At 39.0% G+C, this 22568-nt stretch overlaps 1 protein-coding gene across 3 annotated transcripts in view; it reads right to left on the minus strand.

The window, feature by feature from the left end:
• The window catches only part of gnas (GNAS complex locus), a 357713-nt gene that overhangs the window by 214094 nt on the left and 121051 nt on the right, over positions 1 to 22568 (minus strand). For all 3 annotated transcript variants that reach the window (XM_078555457.1, XM_078555458.1, XM_078555459.1), the window contains exons 3-4: positions 21300 to 21354; positions 20226 to 20345 (exon numbers count right to left, since the gene is read on the minus strand). In XM_078555457.1, the coding sequence (XP_078411583.1) occupies positions 20226 to 20345; positions 21300 to 21354 (175 nt within the window). The remainder of the gene's footprint in view (positions 1 to 20225; positions 20346 to 21299; positions 21355 to 22568) is intronic.

Below are 22568 nucleotides of genomic sequence, written 5' to 3' on the forward strand. Positions count from 1 at the left end.
AAATTAAAAGCATCAGCAAAAATCACAAGATGCTTGAATAGTTTTCAGAGGCTCAGAATGAACAAAGAAAATACAAACCATTTATAACTGTAGTTGTGACAGAAACAGTCTCCATAGCTTTAGGTTGGATCACACAGGCTTGTGTTAGGCACTGTGCAATTTTATATTAGGAGGCAATTTAATAAAATATCCAATTTTCCCTTGTGCTGTCCATGGTGCAAAAGCATAGGACAATGCTCTGGTACTTGGTCCTCTATTGCCACCAAATCAGATATCTTAACAGCTACCACATCATCCCGGTAATAGCTGCAGTGAGAGTACTGAACAAGCAAGAGATCACCTAAGGCTTAACAAGCATTTTAAAGAATATTTTTAAAAATAATTCTCTAATTGAATTTATCAATAAGCAACCTGTAATGATTCTGCCAAGGTACAGCAGAGCTGGAAGAAAATTCTCATTTAATTTCAGTGTGTTCATATTGCAACAATTAGCTTTTGTCAAGAAATTACATGGGCTGAGCAGGGAAGTTCACCTGTACTGTCTCTACTTTCTATCTTGGTTTGGGATGTTGGGCAGTTTGAACTGTAAAATCACAAAATAAAAAAGGTCCCTTATACAATCAGACAAGATCTAAAAATAACAGAACCATTTCACAAAAATTTCTTCACATATTTTTTGAAATTATCCTGACTAACTTTTTTTGCAACTGCTTATCAAACTGATAGTTAACAGTTCAGATCACAACTGCATTCAATCCTGACAATATTATCCTATATTTTCCTCAATGTCAAAATATATACAGGCATATTTTACAAATGTTATATAAATACCACATTAAAAATGTTTTTAAAGTGCCTTCATAACACACCAATATAAAGTACCTGTGAAGACAAACAATAACAATGAAGATTTCAAAGACTATATCTGAACATAGCATTGTCATACATTGCAGTGAACTTTCAGCTTTGAGGCCCAATCACAACATGATAGAATGCCAAGAGGTAGCATGCGATATCATGCACAATGTCAAACTTTAATGTTATATTTTGTTCCTAGCTTGGTGCAGTTTTAATGCTTCAGTCTAAAATGCTAAAAGAAAAGCAGATGCATCAATGTTCAGCCTTCTCTTTGTCAACACAATCATAAAGGTAAGCAATTCACATCAAGTGATTTCTCACGGCACGTTTCTAACTTCAATACTGGGCAAAAAGTCAGTTACAGGACCCAAGAATTCCCTCATGCAAACCTTCACACAGCCTGTTCAAGAGCTGCACTGGCCCAGGTCCACAAACCGATATATTTCCTGTTCCTTAACTAGATAAAGTGACTGAAGGGATAATTGGTAAGTAAAAGTCACCTCTTCATTTTCCACATTCTGGGAACAGATCATCACAATTAAGACAGTGGTGAAATTCAATAAGTAAAGTACGATGCAATTTGGCACATGAAATACTTCTTTAGGTACACTATATCGAAAAAGGAGGCTCCAGTAGATATTAATTACACTGCTACTATTTGTCTAGTTGTCCATTGTAATCTGACAAATCAGGTCAGAAGTGGATCTAGAAATTAAGGTCTTGGCTCCTCAGTCCTGCCCAAATCAACACTTTCAATCAACGTTTGCTATCTTATTTGCTGAACAGATTTCACATGGATACATTCACATCAATAACAGGTGGGTGGATTACTTAACAAGTTTCTATTCTTCTGACATGCAAAATGCAATTAGTACATTAATATGTGAATAGCAAAGGTACCATAGCCATTGTAATCCTCAACAAAACAGGCCACAATAGTCCCACCTGGCTGTGCTAGAGGTCACACGATATATTCCTCTGTACAATTATTCAGTCAAACTAAGCAAAATATACATGCTCCTTTATTTGATTTGGGTGACTGCAGCTTGTACGGCTTACCAAATTACCCAATTTATATCAATTATAAGTGGAGCTGCTGACACTCTACAGACACAAAGTGTATTCCTCTCACACATGGCTAATGTCACACAACATGCAGCTGCAGGCGGGTAAAGCACAAGAGATTTTGCACAACAAACAGGAAGTAGCAAAAACCTCAACTTTTAAAATCACTGGACATATAAAAAGTGTAGCGTTGAGTGCAAATGTTATTCGAGAAAGTCAACCCAATGAGATTATTTCATTAGGAGATGAAGTTGGATCCAAACAAATCTGACCCATTTTGTTTTATTGCACCATAGTGCTGCGCAAGATGTTTCACCTTTTATTTACAACCACTGTAGGATTTTAAAATGATCATGCATTTGCCAATATGGTCTCACTGTATTTTGGCAGCAATGTCATTTAATAAACTGACACATCACTTCACAATTGAAATTTACATTTATTCCTAAACCTTCAACACAATAGGGCTAGGCAGATTTGATTTTAATCACCATTTTACTGTACGTCAATTGAGAGATTTATCACGTTTCATTACGGCAGATAAGTGTCTGTGAAGCTTATGCGACTGTATCTGGACATGTGGATCACATCTAGAACAGATCATTTAAAAACATTACAACAAATCAACTTACATAAAATAGCATCCTTAACTGAGAAAAAACATCCCCTTCACAGAGGCATAATCAGACAAAACTGAATGCGGAGTTCAAGGATGAGATATTAGATGGGGGTGACCAAAAGCTAAGTCAAAGAGGTGGGTATTAAAGAAGTTCATAAAAGGAGGAGGGGCTGGAAAGGCAGAGGGATTTAAGGAGGAAATTTCAGATGTGAGGGCTAGAAACAAGTGCGAGGGCTAGAAACAAGTACTTATATTAAAACAAACTGTTTAGGAACAACTCCCAAGACTGCACAATTCACACATTAGAGAAAATGTTTGCCAAAGAATTCTTTTCACCATAAAACCAGGATTATGTCTAACTCAATGTGAGACTTCATGAATTGAATAATGCAGTTAGGTTATGAGTGGTGAAAGGACTATCAACTGCAACAGCTTTCCTTTCTGTTTTTAAACCACTGATAAAATGGATCATAACACCTAAATAATAAAGAAGTATCAATAACAACAACCGAGTTAAACTCTAAAAACCTTCAATGGAGCAAACTAAGAGCCAACAAATTCAATTATACACTGCAACACACCCAAGCACAGTGTTATCCATTAAAGCTTTGCTATATCTAGCAGATTGATTTACGAATGACTCTTCATACATGCAATAGTGCAAGGACAAACTAAATCGTAATATTTAACATTGCGTAACAAATCACAGACCTGAAAGAAACTATCAGAGAAGGAAAAGGCATCAAAGATGCTTCATGTGTAGTTAAAGGTACTATACAAATACAACTAGTTGTAAAGGCAAAATGTGAGGGGAGAAAAAAGACAGCAACCAAAGATTAAGATGTAGCACATCCTTTGCTGAAGTTATAATAGATTACAGTATCAAAGCAGTATTTATAGAGCACAAGCAGTAATTGCCAGTTATGCTGCTGGTTGCATCTCATAATAATCAATTAATTTTCATGCTAGCAAAAGCAGTGGCTGCTCTCTCAAGCAAACTCCATACCTGGCTCATAAAGGTCTAGGTGATCCAAGAGCACAAAGACACTGGCTTAAAAAACACCACACAGTTTCACTGTCAAATACAAAGCTTATCTGGGACACAAAACTTGGGTCTCTTTCAGAAGAATTCAGCCTTCACAGAAAGCAAGTCTATCATTAATCAGCTGTTCAGAAGATTACATTGCTTGAAACATTCTACACAGGCTAGGCCAATACTATCAGCGAAAATGAGCAGAATTAACTGCCATGGTATGAACTTCAGTCAACAAGGAATAGTTGCTACTATTTTATCTACTAGAAGAGACAGCAGGATGGCAGGCAGCTGGACAGCTAAAGAGAAAGGATTCAGTTCAGTACTTGTTCAGTTTTTCTCTAATTAAGCATAACCCAATTGTGTAGTCATTCAGAATTAAAACAAAAGATAGCACGATGTGAAAGGCGACTATACTAACATTTTCCATGAATTTGAAAGGAATTACTACAGCATCCAAGGGGTAATAGATCATACTTTCAGTATCTTTTGGTTTTCTGTATCACAGCAACTATCCATAATCAACCATTTCATCCTTGACAACAATGCTTTCAAAATTACAAGATATTGTTTTGGGAGTCTTCTCCTTCCCCAGTCTTGCACTGCTTACTCCCTGGAGGTTGTTCATTGCAAAAATGATACAAATCTGCTCCAAAAATGGGCAGTTTTTTCTCAACTCATTCTCAAACTAAAATGATCAGTCACAATTATAGAACAAAAATTAGTTTATCACAAATATGCTACCAGCTACTGTAGAGCAGGGAAGGTGGTTTTACTGTACCTTGACTCCACTTTTTCTAACGAAAATAAATAAATAGACTGTTCTAATCAGTTCAGAAACCAAGAACCATAGAAGTGGCAGAGTATAAATACTTTTTTTTAAATCTACCATTAAATTTAACAGCTACTATATGCAATTGAAATATCAGAGGCAGAATAATTTCACCACAAGCCAAACTGCTCCCTTTTCAGTCACAATCCTCAATCTCTGCTAATCTGCTCCATGTTCAACTGGTATTGAACAATGCAGGCCTGACATATAAATTTGAAAGCTCAAAATGTCCTCCCCAATGTTTCATCAAATAACACACCAATACCAAACACTTTGAAAGGTTTTTATTATTTAAGACTGAAAGGTCTTTCAATAGAATCTGGTAGTCCACACCCCCATTTCCCTCTTCTGTCTTTTTCTGCACTCTTCCATACAAAATGGCACTCAATTATAACAAGAAGAAGCACTTACAGCACAGAAACAGGCAATTTGGCCCATCTGTTCCATGCTAGTGTTTATGCATTGTACAATTATTTTATTTATTAGATTTTTCCTTCTTGTACCCACCTCCAAAACATTTAAGACAGCATTTAGGCAACAGGATCCCATGCATAAAAAGCAGAGAGAGTCCTTGAAAATCATTTTCAAATGTTAACATCCTTTGTATAGGAACCTCTGAACTGTACTATGCCCGCTCCTCAAAAGATCAAAAATTATATTGCATACTTTGTGGCAACATACGAACAGTGAAAAATTCTAACTGCAACAATTTAATAATTGTACGCTTTGACACATTCCATTTCTACACTGCTTCGTGGCACTCAAAGTATTTTCTGCACACTGCAAAAAGGAAACTGTGGCATTTCTTAAAATGCACTGCTTTTGGCTACATTCAAAGTTTCAAACAGCATTAAATCTTAATTTGTAACAATTTCTCCAAGTTACTTTTTTATTCATTCATGGGATGTGAACGTTGTTGGCAAGGCCTACATTTGTTGCTTATTCGTTATCCTCAAGAAGGTGCTGGTGACCCAACTTTTTGAACCGTTGTGGTATGAGTGGGGTAGGTACACCCACAGTGCTATTAGGGAAGGAGTTTCTGGTTTGGTCCAATGACTGTGAAAGAACTGTGTGCCAGTGGCAGAGGGAATGAATGTTTGGTGGTCAAAGAGGTGCCAATCATGTAGGCTGCTTTGTCCTAGATGGTGTCTAGTTGCTCATGGTGTAGGAGTTGTGCTCATCCAGTAAAGTCCATCACACTCCTGAATTCTGCCTTGTAGATGGTGGACAGGAGGGAGTCAGGTTGCGAGTTACTCACCACAGAATTCCCAACTTCAGACCTCCTCTTTTTTATTTATTCTTTCTTGGGTTTTCTTTGGGCAAAGCCAGCATTTGATGCCCATCCCAAAGTGCCCTTAAGATGGTGATGAGCTGTCTTCACCAACGACTGCAGCCTACTATCTAGTGTAGGTACACCCAGCGCTGTCAAGTAGTGAGTTCCAGGATTCTGACCCAACAGTAGTGATGGAAGGGAGATATAGCTCCAAGTCAGGATGGTGTGTAGCTTGGTGGGAAACTTGCAGGTGATAGTGATCCTGTGAATCTTGCAGCCACAGTATTTATATGGCTGGTCCAGTTCAGTTCCTGGTCAATGGTAACTCCAAGGATACTGACGTTTGGGGATTCAATGATGGTAAAGCTTTTGAATGTCAAGGGGAAATGGTAAGATTCTCTCTTGCTGGAGATGGTCATTACCTGGCACATGTTACTTGCCAATTATCACACCAAGCCTCAATGTTGTCTAGGCCTTGATGCATACAAGCATGGACCGCTTCAGTATCTGTGGAGTCACAGATGGTACTGAACACTGTGCAATCATCAGCAAACATCCCCACTTCCGACCTTACGATGGCGGGAAGATCATTGACAAAACAGCTGAAGATGGTTGAGCCTAGGAGACTAACCTGAGGAACTCCTACAGCGTCATCCATCTTCCTTTCCAATAGGTATGATTCCAACCAGTGGAGCTTTCCCCCTGATTTCTATTGATTTCAGAATTTCTAGGCTCCTTGATTGTATATTCGGTCAAATGCTGACTTGATGGCAAGAGCAGACACTCTCAACTCACCTCTGGAGTTAAGGTCTTTTGTCCATGTTTGGATCCAGGCTGAAATGAGATCTGGAGCCAATTGGACCTGGCAGAACCAAAAGTGTGCATCAGAACCAAAACTGAGCATCAGGGTTGTTGCTGACTAAGTGCCACCTGACAGCATGGTCAACGACACCTTCCATCACTTTGCTGATGATCGAGCTTAGAATGATGGGGCAGTGAATGGCCAAATTGAAGTTATCCTGCTTTTTCTGGACAGGACATAGCTGGGAAATTTTCCACATTGCCAGGTAGATGCCAGTGTTGCAGCTGTACTGGAAAAGCCTGGTGAGGGACACCACTAGTGCTGGAGCACAAGTCATTGGTGGGTTGGCGGAGAGCCCATAGCCTTTGCTGTATCAGCCATTTCTTGATATCACGCAGAGTGAATTCAATTAGCTGAAGAATGGCATTTGTGATGGTTAGGACCTCAGGAGGTGGCCCAGATGCCTCATCTACTCAGCAATTCTGGCTGAAGACGGTTGCGAATGTTCAGTCTTTTTTCCACTAATGTGCTGGCTCTACCATCATTGAGGTTGAGGATGTTTGTTTTTATTTTTGTTAGGTGCCCATTATTTCCTCCAATTGTTACTCCATAACCCCACCACCCTCAAGCTTCTCTATTCTCCTCAGAAGCAGTATAAACAATAAATAATTCCACAGCCACCAACATTTCTCCCTTAGTTTCACCTTCCAGCAAATTGATTTGACCTTAATTCCCTGCCGAAGAGACCGGCAAACTCAGTCTCTTTTGAGTTCTTGCTTGCTCACCCTAATTAAAATGGAGATTTAGATTCAGGTCCCAAACTTGAGAATTCAATGTTATAGCTTTGTTCGCAGGAACTCGACAGATTCAATTTCAAAAACCAGAAAAGCAAATCCAATACACATCATTGTCCGCACACATTTCTAAACCTTCTCGGATCCAGCCACTTTTCTTGTGCCACGCACTCCTCTATAACCTATAGATATCGAAATGTGCCAAACTATAAAATATAAAATGAACAAAGCAGAACTTACAAAATTCACCAATATTGTTAATGAATATACTAAGTCAACTGGTGCAGAATTTTAAATATGTAATAGCTCTCATTAAGTTCAGATTTTATTGCCAATGCTTCCACAGTGAACATGAACGAAAGCAAAGTATCCAAGCAACTGGTTATACAGCCATTTCAACGGCTTTCCATATTTAGTGGCCTCGAGAACTGGATCGGAACTCAGTCTTAGTGATGCCCCACCCAGATTTCACAGGGATTACGGACTGTCACATAATAAATACTAACATGAACGAATACAACATTTAACGCTTCTTGTGGATGAGTACCAAAAACAATTAGAAGAGGATGTGTGAAGATAAATCACAATTCAATATATACTATTAAGATATATAGTATGTATCAAGACAAATTAAACACCAACAGGTCCTAATATTTGTATATCCTTCTTACTCCAAAAAAACTTTCACCTTCCTAACTAAATAGACAAATCTTTTGATCGCAATAACCTCCTTTCTTGGAACTAGTTGTGACTGTTTCCAAGGAAAGTAAGGTTTTGAACTTGAAACATAAATGTAACAACAAAAAAGTATAATATGCCAGGGATTAGAATAAGGAATAAACAGAAAATAGGAGGAGTAAGTCAATCGGCCCTTACAGCCTACTTCAATATGATCACAGTCTATCCTCTACCTTAACGCCATACTCCTGCTCTCTCCCATACTCCTTGACGCCTTTAGAGTCTGGAAATCTATTTCCTTCTTAAGTATATTCAGCAACTTGGCCTCCACAGCCTTCTGTGGTAGAGAATACCATAGGTTCACCACCCTCTTTGAGAAGTTTCTTCTCATCTCAGTCCTCAATGGTCTATCCCGTATTCTGAGACTGTAATTTCTTGTTCTAGACCCCCCGGCCAGAGGAAACATCATCCCTGCATCCAGTCTGTCTATCCCTGTCAGAATTTTATATGTTTCAATGAGATCACCTCTCATTCTTCTAAACTCCAGTGAATACAGGCCTAGTCAGCCCAATCTCTCCTCATATGACAGTCCTGTCATCCCAGGAATCAGTCTGGTGAACCTTTGCTGCACCCTCTCTATAGCAAGTGTATTCTTTCTTAAGTAAGGAGGCCAAAACTGCACATAATACTCCAGGTGTGGTCTCACCAAGGCCCTGTACAGTTGCAGGAAGACATCTTTGCTCCTGTACACAAGCCCTCTTGCAAGAGGGCCAACATGCCATTTGCCTTCTTAACTGCTTGTTGCGCCCCCATGCTTGCTTTCAGTGATTGGTGTACCAGGACACCCAGGTCCCTTTGTACATCAACATTTCCCAACATACTACCATTTAAATAACACTGCCATTCTGTTTTTCCTACCAAAGTAGATAGTTTTACAGTTATCCATGTTATACCATATCTGCCATGCATTTGCCCACTCACTGAACTTGTCTAATTGGCCTTGAAGCCTCTTAACACCCCCTCACTGCTCACATTCTCACCAAGTTTTGTGCCGTCTGCAAACTTAGAAATATTACATTTGGTTTCCTCATCCAAATCATTGTGTGTGTGTGTGTATATATATATATAATATATATATATATATATATATATAAAAATATATAATATATATATATATATATAGTGAATAGCTGAGGCTCAAGCACTGATCCATATGGTACCCCACTAGTCAATGCCTGCCACTCTGGAAAAGACCTCTTTATTCCGACTCTGTTTCCTGTCTGCTAATCAATTCTCAATCCATGCCAATATATTACCCCCAATCCCATGTGCTTTAATTTTGCACACCAACCTCTTATGTGGGACTTTATCAATAGCTTTCTGAAAATCCAAATATACCACATCCACTGGTTCTCCCTTATCTATTCTGCTAGTTACTCCAGTAGGTTTATCAAACATGATTTCCCTTTCATAAATCCATGTTGACTTTGTCTAATCCCATTGATATGTTCTAAGTGTCCTGTTATCACATTCTTTAAAACAGACTCTAGCATTTTCGCTGACTGATGATTTGGCTAACCAGTCTGTAATTCGCTGTTTTCTCCCTCCCTCCTTTTTTAAATAGTGGGGATACATTTGCCACCCTCCAATCTGCTGGGGCTGTTCCAGAGTCTACAGAATTTTGGAAGATGGCAACCAATACACCCACTGTTTCCATGGCCACCTCCTTTAGTACCCTAGGATGTAGATTATCAGGCCCTGGGGGTTTATCGGCTCTCTGTCCCATTAATTTCTCCAGCACTATTGTTTTAGTAATACTAATTTCCTTCACTTCCTCCTTCTCGCTAGACCCTTGGTTCCCTAGTATTTTCTGGGGAGTTATTTGTGTCTTCTGTGAAGACAGAACTGAGTGGTTGTTTAATTGCTCTGTCATTTCTTTGTTCTCTATTATAAATCTCTCGTTTCAGACTGTAAAGCACCTACATTTGTCTTCACTAATCTTTTTCCTTTTACATACTTATAGAAGCTTTTACAGTCTGCTTTTATGTTCCTTGCAAGTTTACTCTCATACTCTATTTTCTCCCCTCTTAATCAAACTCTTGGTCCTCATTTGCTGAATTCTAAACTGCTCCCAATTCTCAGGTTCGCTACTTTTCTAGCAACTTTACATGGCTCCTTTTTGGATCTAATGCTATCCTTAAATTTATTTTGTCAGCCATGGTTGGACCGCTTTTTCTGTTGTGTTTTTGCGCCAGAAAGGAATGTATAACTGTTGCAATGCATACATTCGTTCCTTAAATATTAGCCATTGCCTATCCACCGCCTCAATGCCTTTTAATGAAGCACCTCAATCTATCTTAGCCAACTCACACCTCATACCTTCGTAGATTTCCTTTGTCAAGATTTAGGACCCTAGTTTCAGATCAGAGTACTTCACTTTCCAACCCGATGAAGAATTATATCATGTTATGGTCACTGTTTTCTAAAGGGCCCTGAACAACAAGATTATTAATTAGCCCCTTCTCATTGCACAATACCACATCTAAGATAGCCTGTTCCCTAGTTAGTTCCTCGACATACTGGTCTAAAAAATCATCTCTCACACACTCCAGGAATTCATCCACTACAGTATTATTGCTAATTTGGTCTGCCCAGTCTATCTGGAGATTAAAGTCACCCATGATTACTGTAGCACCTTGTTACATGCATCTAATTTTCTGCTTAATGCCATCCCCTACCTTATCACTGTGGTCTGGAGGCCTATAGAAAACTCCCACTAATGTTTTCTAACCCTTGTTGCTTCTTAGCTCCACCCAGACTGATTCTGCACCTGGATTTTGTGAGCCAATATCCTCTATTGCACTGATTTCATCCTTTCAAGCTAACAACGTCATGCTACCTCCTTTTCCTTTTTGCCTGTCCTTACTAAACATCGAATAACCTTAGATATTCAGTTCTCAGCCTGGGTCACCCTGCAGCCATGTCTCTGTAACTGCAATCATATCATACCCATTTACATCTATTTGCGCTGTTAATTATTCTACCTTATTGCGAATGCTCCGTGTATTCAGATACAGTGCTTTTAGAATTGTCTTTTTAACATTTTTACACATTTGTTTTGCACTATGGCCCTTTTTACTGCAAGTCCTCATTTCCTCTGCCTTCTATTTTTGCTTTCTACTTTTCTCTCTTTCATTCCTATCTTTGTTTCCCTCTCGTGTCTCCCCGCTCAGGTTCCCATTCCCTTGCCAGTCTGGAATGAAGTACAACTGCGAAGTAGTTTACCATCAATTTTAAATTATTTTTTTGTTTCCCTCCCTTTGGTTCTGAGGCAAATAAGACAACTAATGTACATTTAAATCAGTGGCAGGTTTACAGTTAGTGGGGCCTGTGCTCTGCTTCATTTTTGGGCCCGCCGCCCTTCCAGCATAACGGGATGTTGGTTATTTCACTGGCTATATTCACCTTCCAATACAATTGTTCTCTTTAAAAATCCTCAACAGTCTCCTCCTTCTTTGAAACTAATTAAAACACAAAAATGGCTCAATTTTCAATTCAAAGAGGACTGTTGCGTTTCGATCTTTATTTTGCTTAGACAGGTTATTGAGATCTGAAGGTTGGAGTTTATTTGAAATCTATTCCCCTCGGAAGCAACCAAAAGCAGGTTCAGACAGCAATGGAATCGATGGGCCAGGTAAGATCCACTCTCTTTCTGTTGACATCAAATGTCATATTGTTCATATTAAGGCTTGTATCAAAATTACCGAATTGTAATATGGCAATTAATTAAAGTCTTATCTGCCAGGAGTTTTTAGGGTATGAACTGTATATTTTAAAAATCCTTTCAAATCTATATATATGTTTCACTTGCCGTTTAGAAGGAGAGATATACAATTCTTCAAACTTTGAGTGTGATAAGGAGAACACTTCAGCCCCAGCACAACTGTACAAGCCCAACATAACCGCAGCAACCAGATTAATTCATTAATTAAAATCACATTAAAGAATCCAAAATAAAATCAGAAAATGCACATCAGGCCCGTCAGCAGCTGAAGTAGAAAAACAGGCAGCTCCATGACTGAGAACTGCAGATTCTAAAAGGAATTCTACTGAAAGACTCAACAATGCAGTACCTGCTCCCAGCATGTTCCCTTGGGTTCAAGTTCCATTGCAAAGACTTGAACACACACGCGATTAAAACATCGAGGCTGACACTCCTGGCACAGTACTGAGGGAGTGCTCCACTGCTGGAGATGTCATCTTTCTGTAATGACGTTAAACAGAGGCCACTCGGCCTCTCTCAGGTGGAGGTTAAAATATAAATCCTATTGCATTGTTTTTAAGAGAAGCCGAATCTTCCCAGCGTCCTGACCAATATTTATCAATCAACATCACTGTTTCATAGGATCTTGCTATGCGCAAATTAGCTGGCGCATTTCCTACACTTCAAGAGTGACAACATTTCAAAAGTACTTCATTGGCTGTAAAGCGCTTTGGGATGTCCTGAGGCCTTGAAAGGCACTATATAAATGTAACTCTCTCCTTCCTTCTGGAGTCAGGATGATGCGAAGAAGCTCAAAAATTGTTTCCGTAAATGGCCCATTTGTTATCTGATCTTACTCCATTGCCCTGCTTCCAATTGTATCGTCTCCCCACTCACCGCAAGGCAATGGCCCCTGAGACCCAGTTCTGAATCTTCTGTTCCTTACAGATTCCCTCCAGATCAGGATCTGGAATTTTCCATCTGAGCACCAGGTATACTGTCAATTTGGACTCAGTGATACTTTAGCTTGTTCAGATTACCCAGAGTGGCCAAAGTGGAGCCGAGAGTTAATCTGTCGAAGTGATCATTCACGTTACAAATTCCTGTGACCCAACATTAAATCTCACATAAGAATCTTATGTCAAATCAGCAAATTTGCTCCTTTTGTAAGATACAAATACTGCTGCAGCTGACTAATAAAGAGTTATTAAGGCCCCTGATACCTGTCTAAAGGAGATCAATAGTCTTTTAACTGGAATCAGCAATGAAATTTCAAGCCACTCATCTTAAAATTCATTCAAGAGCAGGACTTCGCCAGCACAGGTCACAGCAGGTGCTCAAACCCTTGGCTGGAAACTAAAGTTTTTTCTAGTTTTAAGGCTTCTATATAAATGCAACTCTCTCCTTCCTTCTGGAGTCAGGATGATGGGCAGAAGCTCAACAATTGTTTCCGTAAATGGTCCATTTGCTATCTGATCTTACTCCATTTCCCTGCTTCCAATTGTATCATCTCCCCACTCACCGCAAGGCAATGGCCCCTGAGACCCAGTTCAGATTCAATCTGAAAGTGGGCGTTTATCATGTAACATGAATAATGGATCACAAGAATCGTGATCCAGTGGAGGATCTTTTTAAAAAAATAAATATTACAATAGTGACTGCACTTTAAAACTACTTCATTGGCTGTCAAGTGCTTTTAAGACATCCAGTGGTGGTGAAAAGTTCTTTATAAATGCAAGCATTTCAAGAATGTATTCTTCAGAAACTACAAAGATAATTAATGTCCTTTATGGGACAGATTTTCTATTAGGCAGATACTACTATATCAGAAATCCACCTGTTCGTCCATCTCCTTCAGATAGGAAAAGAAAACCTGGTCACAAGAAACTCCACGCATTTAATATTACCTCGGGCGAAACTTACACATTTTCTGGCAATCTTTCAGCTTTAATGTTGCCGTTTTTCTCTCCTTGATAATTCTGTAGTCACTAACACAGGACTCGAAGTTCATGCACTTCTCAAAAGTGACAGAACTTTTCCCAAGCTTTGTCAGTTTCCAGCCTCCACTTTGATACTTGTAGCTTGTTTAGACTTACAGATAAATGGACTCTATCAAAATGACCAATTCCTTAAGAGCCCTGCAGGATGCAGATATTGGTGTTACACACACAAGACAAAATTAAACTGGACACTGAAAAACTGAGGTGCCACAACCTATTCAACCAATTAAATTCTCAGCTACTTTTGGGTTTCTTACTGTGTTTAAAACGATAATTCAAAACCCGAGTACTTTATCTGGGAATATATATACGTAATAGACAATATCTATTTGTAGAATGGAAACTTATCAAGTCACTTTTCCCCTTTCCATACCCTAACAGAATCCAGATTTCATTGGCTGTAAAAACGGCTGATCAGCTCTAGGACCCAGAGGAGGTTAACTTGTTGCCGAGGCCCCACCTCCTGTCAGTGTTGCTAATTCTTGCTTTTTCTCATCACTGGGAACTTTGTAGACACCTGAAATTTACCGATCTAAAACACTCCAGCTAACTTTGCAGTTCTCCCACTCCTCCCCTTCACTCCAGCCCACATCAAGCTCACAAATCGCATAATGGTTTGTTTTAGTGTCTTGAGAGGGAGGAAACTGCCAGGAGATTTTTTGTACACAGCCGAGCAGATAGTTTAACGTCTCAGCTGAAAGACGGCACTTCCAACAGTTCAACACTCACTCATCATTTTAGGACCGCCCTGTCATTTGGGGCCCTGTGCCATGGCATAGTATATTTTGTTGTAAATCTGCCCCGATTTAAATTGGTAAGTGGTTGTTTGCAATCAGCTAAATTAAAAATTCACGAAACAATTCACATTATAAAATCTGCAAATGCACAATTTGGGTGGTTTCAATCTGAAGTGAGAAATTGTTATACTTGTGCCACAGTTATATTCTATAAACTTGATGTAAATGTAGAATTGCCAGCCAAAATGCACATCTACTTTTGCCAGATTTATATGGACATACACTACTAGTAACAAAAGTGCAATTCCAACATGTAACTGACATTAGCTGCCCTGCTCCACAGTGACATATTCCATCAAAATTCACACAAAAACTATCTTAAAAATTCAGCAAATGTTTATCTAAATATAAAAAGGAAAAGAGACCATTTTTGAAAAACAGGTCATTAAGTCAATCTCCATTTTGTCAGTGTCACTTTTAAAAAAATGTTTTTAAGTACATTACATTGCATTTTTATATCTATGCCCTTACACATGACTGACTCTTGCTTCAATTCAGTTCCAGTAATTCAATTTAAAAGGGGACCACTAAAAAAAAGTATGGTTTCATTTCTGTTAGTAGCTTAGGAGTTATTTACACAAACCACTTCTTGTTCCTTTTGGTACAGCTATTTCTACTAGCCAATCCTTTTCAAGTTTTTGCAGTCATCTTAATCATTAAATTTGACCATTGAATACTACAGTAAAAAGCAAAATATTCAATCTTCCATCTTATCTAACACCCATTAAAGCTGCGACAGCCTGGTGATATCAGACATCCACACATTTCTGCAGTTTACAAAGCATTGTGCATGCACACACATATATGCTGTGCATAATTTTAAAATTTATACATATTTGAAAACAATTCACTCCACTCCTAATTTGACTGTTTAACAGTAATTTCTTAAATTGGGCATCTCTGAAAATTCCAACATTTAAGGGTCAGGTATTAACCTACAACAAATTTGCATTAGCATTAATTTTCACAACAAGATGTTCCCTGCACAACAAATCATTAACTAATCCAAATCAAACCATCAGGGGTGGGGCACAGGATCCAAGTATTATACACATACACAATATCCCCACTACATGCAGTAATGCTGACAGTGCTTCACTACTTGGACCAAATCAGAAGATAAAACAGTAGTAACAGAGAAATTGGTGAGTTGCTACATACTTCGTGGACAAGAAAAACTTATTTCCAAACCGATTACAAGATTTCAAAGATCCAAAAAGTATTTGAACCTGATGATATAAAGAATAAAAAGAACCTTAAAGTAGAATGGAGCCTTGAAATAAGCTGTATTTTGAATGGAGTGTTGCATTGCAAGACAAATTGTGACTTGGTTGGACTGCAGTTACAAATTAAAAGAGTCTGAATAAGAAATTGATACAGGTTCCCGTGGTTTATTTGATTTGATGCCCAGAAGGGGAAAAAAATTTGATGCAAAGCCTGAAGAAAAATACATTAGTTGCAATACTTCACTTCTGTTCTTCACAATCCTCAATAATTTGCAACTTTTCCTTGATGGGGTCGGAGGTGGAGTGTGGGGAGAAGTTACAAATGAGGAATGTTAATGTTGGAAAATTGAACATCTTTCTACCTTAGGCATCGGCTCTCAGCAATCAACCACTACCACACCCTCCAACACCAACCAGGAAATTAATTCAAATATTGGAAAATATTTTTTAAACTTGAGTGATACATTAAGGTTGGTTATTTTTACTTTGTCCTCAACTTTTATTATATTCTACAATTCTCCAGCAACATGCTGTAACTCCTGCAACTCCAGTCAGAGGTCTAGATGTATGACCCACAGCAAGGGTCACTCTACCTGGCTATCTCTTTTCCACATTCTTGTCCATTCCCTGGGTGGCCCTGGAGGGAGGTCTTGTAATGTCCACCCGTACCCTTGAGGCCTTTCAATCGAGATAACGAGACCTTGCTTTCCTTTTTGCTGAATTCTTTTAGTTTAATTGAACCCATTGGACTTTTTTATTCATTCATGGGATGTGGGTGTTGCTGACAAGGCTAGCATTTGTTGCCCATCCCTAATTGCCCTTGATACCAAATGGCTTGATAGGCTATTTCAAAGGGCAGTTAACAATCAACCACATTGCTGTGGGTCTGGAGTCACATGTAGGCAAGAGCAGGTAAGTATGGTTGATTGCCTTCGCTAAAGGACATTAGTAAACCAGATGGGTTCACTTTTTAATTAGGTGCTGCCCTCCTGCATTTGAGAGTGGTGCTGATTTCTCTCTGGTGACACTGGTGTACACTTATCAGTCCAATCAAAATAGGCAAGTCACAACCCCCATTCCCAAAGGGTATTGCACCGTAGATCAATTTATTATTTCCAATTCCTCTACCAGCCTCTCTTGTAGCATAAGCAAGATGGTCAGTTTGAGCTAAGTTATGGGTAGTATGTGATGTGCCCACACAAACTGGATAAGATTGCCCAAATCTATTTCATATAGGGTCTTTATAAATGATAGAGAAGACTTAATTTTTTCTGCACCTACCAGGAGAAACTGCAGATGACAAATGTCAGCAGCCCAGCAAAGGTCCACCATATCCAGGTTCTCTGCCAGCATTGGGATCCCTCTGCTCAGGTTGCAGTTGGGTTGCCGGTGTGCAGCACTCATTCTATCATACATGATTGGATGTCAATCACCAAGCGACAAAAGAGCTCAAAAAATTATTGGCCAGAAAACTATATGGACAAGATACACTGAGGAAAAGGTTTGGCATAGAACTTTTCACTGTAAAAGGTCTTCCATAATTTTGCACAACTTCACCATAACAACAAATTAAGGGAAAATACAATAAAAATACCAGATATGTACCCCATCCCAGTCAATGCTCTAAAACAGTACCATACACAAAATTATCCACTCCAAAATGCTAAGTGTAAATTATAAATTTGGTATTTTAACTCAAAACATTCATTTTTAAAACAACATATTGGCAGCTGTTTTTCACATTGCTGAACTGTGCATTCACATATGAAAATTCATCCATATTACAACAGATCATGCCGAATGCTCAACACCGTCCACTGAGGAATCAATATTCAGGGTACAAAATTAAACTGGACACGAAAACAAGGCAGGAAAACCTATACAAATTCTCTTATGTACAATTCAAACCATGTTTTCGAAACAGAGTTGTTAAACTTCACATACTGAAAAGTATGCTACACATTCCAACAAAATTGCCTATACTGCAAAGCATTGCATTCTCACTAGTTTTTATAAAAAATAAGCATTAGGGCACATTTGTGTCGATTTTGCATGCACAACTATCCATCCTCCAATGATATGCAGGGTGAATACGCTAGAGTAAATTTTGGCAGAAAATGAGATTTGAAGTGGGCCACTCCCAACTGGTATACATTTGTAGCCCTAAAATAATTACAAAGTTTTTACTTCAAGTCTTGAAATAAAATGTGTCGTTATCTTGACCATCACCCAACAAGTGGATACATAGTTGAAGTACCCCACCTGATTTCTCAAAAAACAGAACTTGGGAGATTAAACTCAAATAACTAATCAGCTTCCAATTTCCAAAAGGCGTTCAATGAGATGCCACAGAAAAGGTTACTGCACAAGGTATGAGTTCACAGTATTGGGGGTGATATATTAGCATGGATAGAGAATTAGCTAGCTAACAGGAAACAAGGAGTCAGGTTAAATGGGTCATTTTCAGGTATGCAAACTAGTGGAGTGCCACAGGGACCAGTGCTGGGGCCTCAACTGTTTACGATCTATATTAATGACCTGGATGAATGGACCAATCGTATTGTAGCCAAATTTGATGATACCAAGATAGATAGGAAAGCAAGTTGTGAGGAGGATACTAAGAGTCTGCAAAGGGATATTTTTGTGTAGGTTAAGTGAGTGGGCAAAACATTTTGCAGAGTATAATGTGGGAAAATGTGAGGTTGTCCATTTTGGCAGGAAGAATAGAAAAACAGATTATTATTTTAAATGAAGTAAGACTAAAGCATGCCGCCTTATAGAGAGATCTGGGTGTCCTTTGTACATGAATCACAAAAAGTTAGCATGCAAGTAATTAGGAAGGAAAATTGAATGTTGGCCTTTATTGTAAAGGGGCTAGAGTATGAAAGTAGGGAGTGTTGTGTAGTGTTTTGGTATCTTTACTTAGGTGATACACTTGCATTCAAAGCAGTTCAGAGAAAGTTCACTAGGCTGATTCCTGGGGTGACCAAGCTGTCTCATGAGGAAAGGCTGAATAGGTTGGGCATATGTTCACTAGAGTTTAGAAGAATGAGAGATGATTTTATTGAAACATAAGATCCTGAGGGGACTTGACAGTGTGGATGCTGAGAAGACGTTTCCCCTCATGGGGGAATCAAAAACTAGAGGACAGAGTTTTAAATAAGGGGTCTTCCTTTACGATGAAGATGAGAAGGAATTTCTTCTCTCAGAAGGCTGTTAACCTTTGGAATTCTCTCCCACAGAGGACAGTGGAGACTGGGTCATTGAATGGGTTCAAAGCGGAGACATTTCTTTGTTCAACAAGGGAGTCAACGGTTATTGGGGGGCAGGAAGGAAAAGAAGTTATGGTCACAATTAGATCAGCAATGATCTTATTGAATGGCAAAGGAGGCTAAATGGGCCAAATGGCTCATTCCTTATTTAATGATCTGAGAACACACAGGTCTGCATTCCTGCAATAAAATCAGCAACTATGAATTCCAAGTAGCATCCAAAGAATGGGTTTTGCCAAAAAGCTCCAAGAAAATTCTGGTTTACACCATCAGCCTTTAACATGATGCTGAAACAAATACAAAAAAAGATAGGCAAATGTCACGTGAAGGTTTTTTTTGTTTAAATATGTTAATTTTAAGAAAGGTACAGAGAGTAGAATTAGAATACGTCACAATCCATTTTGAAGTAACTTCACATTGAGATTTGGCAGTTTTTCAGCCCCATATCTAAAGACTAATACAAGCATGTAATCTCGGGTAGATAAGCATGCATGAAGATAATGTCAGGCTGCAGACAAGCAAACACAAAACTGGCTAATACCAAGGTGAGTAAATTCATCCTCAGTGCATTAAGTATCAGATCAAGTATAGAAACTTGTTTCACACTTTTCCATGTACCTGTGGATTAGTGAGTCCAGGCAAACAGATTTTACTCTGTATTTCCCCTCTAAATGCCACCTGAACAGGTTTTGTGGGTTCTGGTGCAGTCGCAAAAATACACACACAGTGGTATGCATCCCAGGTAACAAATGTCTTAGCATTAAGCTTTCACTATTTTAACTTAATATTCAGGAAACATGTAGGAGAGAGTTCTCCAAGAGTTTACAAAACCTATTATGTTACAGAGCAGTATACTGGTCAAAGAAAGTAAAAATCACTCACATGCCCACTATTTACCAACAGCACCATTAAAAATCATTCTTCAGAAATAGGAATTCTAAATTTAGCATGTAACGATTCCCCCTTTTAGCTCCAGAAGTCCACATAGTCTTTACAAGGATACATTCATTTAATCAAGGTATAGGAGCAAGGTCAGGGTGGCATGGGGAGCAACCACACTCAAACCAAGGTCTCAGTCCAGGAAAGCAGAACGAGATTCAATGTTACTTTGCCAAAGCCCTAAAACTCAAGAAGTTGACTGCAGGTCATTAAAATACAAAAATAAATCTGCTTTTCAAGTGTCATTTCCTGGAGGGCAGGATAAGGCACTTACCTGTGTAAATTCAAAGTTTTTCTGATTTGCTAAGTTTAGAATGTACTCCAATCGAAACTGGTTCTCAGGATGGGCTAATGGGACTGGTGGTACCAACGTATTCATTGCGCCCACTATTGTCTAAACAAAATGAGAAGAACAATCCGGGGTCAAACATTTATATTATTGTCCCCTTCTTCCCACACCCCACCCATTCTGGGTATCCCAAAAAATCCTAACCTGTTCTCTAGCCTCATCAATGATACTGTTAAGCATTCAAGAACGACTCAGGCACCATCAGCTAGCTACTCGACAATGAGAGTCATTAAGAGCCAGGGCTGATTCTGTCTCGTTCCAAAAAGTATCACATTTATATTTTCCATAATGGGTCATGGATAGTGATCAAAAGCAGGAAACTGGATTAATTTTTCCCCCGTTTCTTAGCTCAGGGGCACCGAGTCCAAATTTCATACAAGCTTCTGCCAACTCAGATTGACATTAATTAACTTAGCATACACTGGTGATAAAACCTGGGACATGCCCAAGACATGTTCTAGAATAGTAATGAACTCTTTGAGTTATCAGAAGGGTGTCTATAACTCAAGTTAGAAAGATAATGGAACAGAGCACAACAATTTCAGCAATATGGCATCACTGATGCAAGAGTCACAAAATTCTAGGACTTCTTGCTCTACAATCTAATATTCATCATTCAACAAGTGAGCAAAGCTTCAATAGTTATTACTAACTGAAGTAGAGCAAGCAGAATGTGAGTCACTCGAACCAATTCTTATTTGATCGGTTATAATACTGGAAAACATTACATCATTATGGGCTTTATATGTTATGATCCACTTGTACATTGTGTTCAATAGTTCTGACTTCAGAAATCACAAACAACCAGGTAAGTATTTCATAGTAAGAGCTGGATTTAGTTTTTGCACATTAGTTTACTACAATCTAAATTATGAAAAATAAATGTTAATGATTACATCTTATACTAAACGATTTTGTGCAAAAAGTTAAACTGTAACACTGTTGTCTAAATGTTAAACATGCATAAACAAGTTAGGTTGAGAGGCGAGAAGAGCTTACCTCTATAGCTTCTTTAATATTATTTTTAATATCTTGAATTTTCCGTTTTTTCTCACTAATGAAGAGAAATGTTGAATTATTATTCTTTTAAAAACTCAATTACAGTAGCAGTTACAATTGACAGTTAAAAGGCTTTAGCCATTCGTAAGCAGTTTCTATTTTTTGGCAAACATCTTCAAAAAAGGATAAAGAAAAACACTACCAATCAATTTCTTAAAAGCCATTAATACACGGAAAAAGACTAAGAGCTTACACTTCACATCCATACTAAAGTTGTAGTATAACTCTAAAGTTGGGACTCTCACATTATTTCACAGTAAGAGGAGGGAGTCACAACCACTGTTCTTTTTATTCATTTACAGGATGTGGGTGTCGCTGGCTAGGCCAGCATTTATTGTCCATCCCTAACTGCCCCCACTGCAATCCATGTGGTGCAGGTACACCCACAGTGCTGTTAGGGAGGGAGTTCCAGGATTTTGACACAGTGACAGCGAAGGAACAGCGATATATTTCCAAGTCAGGATGGTGTGTGGCTTGGAGGGAATCTTCCAGGTAGTAGCACTCCGATGCTCTGCTGCCCTTGTCCTTCTAGATGGTAGAGGTTGTGGGTTTAGACGGTGCTGTCTAAAGAGCCTTGTTGAGCTCCTGCAGTGCATCTTGTAGATGGTACACACTGCATCGCTGGGGGAGGGAGTGAATGTTTGTGGACGGGGTGTCAATCAAGCTGGCTGCTTTGTCCTGAATGGTGTCAAACTTCTTGAGTGTTCTTGGAGCTGCACTCATCCAGGCAAGTGGAGAGTATTCCATCAAACTCCTGACCTGTGCCTTATAGATGGTGGACAGGCTTTGGGGAGTCAGGAGGCGAGTTACTCATCACAGGGTTCCTAGCCTCTGACCTGCTTTTGTAGCCACAGTATTTAAATGGCTAGTCCAGTTCAGTTTCTAGTCAATGGTAGCCCCCAGGATGTTGATTGTGGGGGATTCAGCAATGGTAATGCCATTTAATGTCAAGGGGTGATGGTTAGATTCTCTCTTGGAGATGGTCATTGCCTAGCACTTGGGTGGCACGAACATTACTTGTCAGCCCAAGCCTGGATATTGTCCAGGTCTTGCTGCATTTGCACATGGACTGCTTCAGTATCTGAGGAGTCATGAATGATGCAATCGTCAGAGAACATCCCCACTTCTGGCCTTATAAGAACATAAGAACTAGGAGCAGGAGTAGGCAATTCAGCCCCTCGAGCCTGCCCTGCCATTCAATACGATCAT

The sequence above is a fragment of the Cetorhinus maximus genome, chromosome 13 (assembly GCF_964194155.1).
Source record: "Cetorhinus maximus chromosome 13, sCetMax3.hap1.1, whole genome shotgun sequence".
Classification (NCBI taxonomy): Eukaryota; Metazoa; Chordata; class Chondrichthyes; order Lamniformes; family Cetorhinidae; genus Cetorhinus; species Cetorhinus maximus.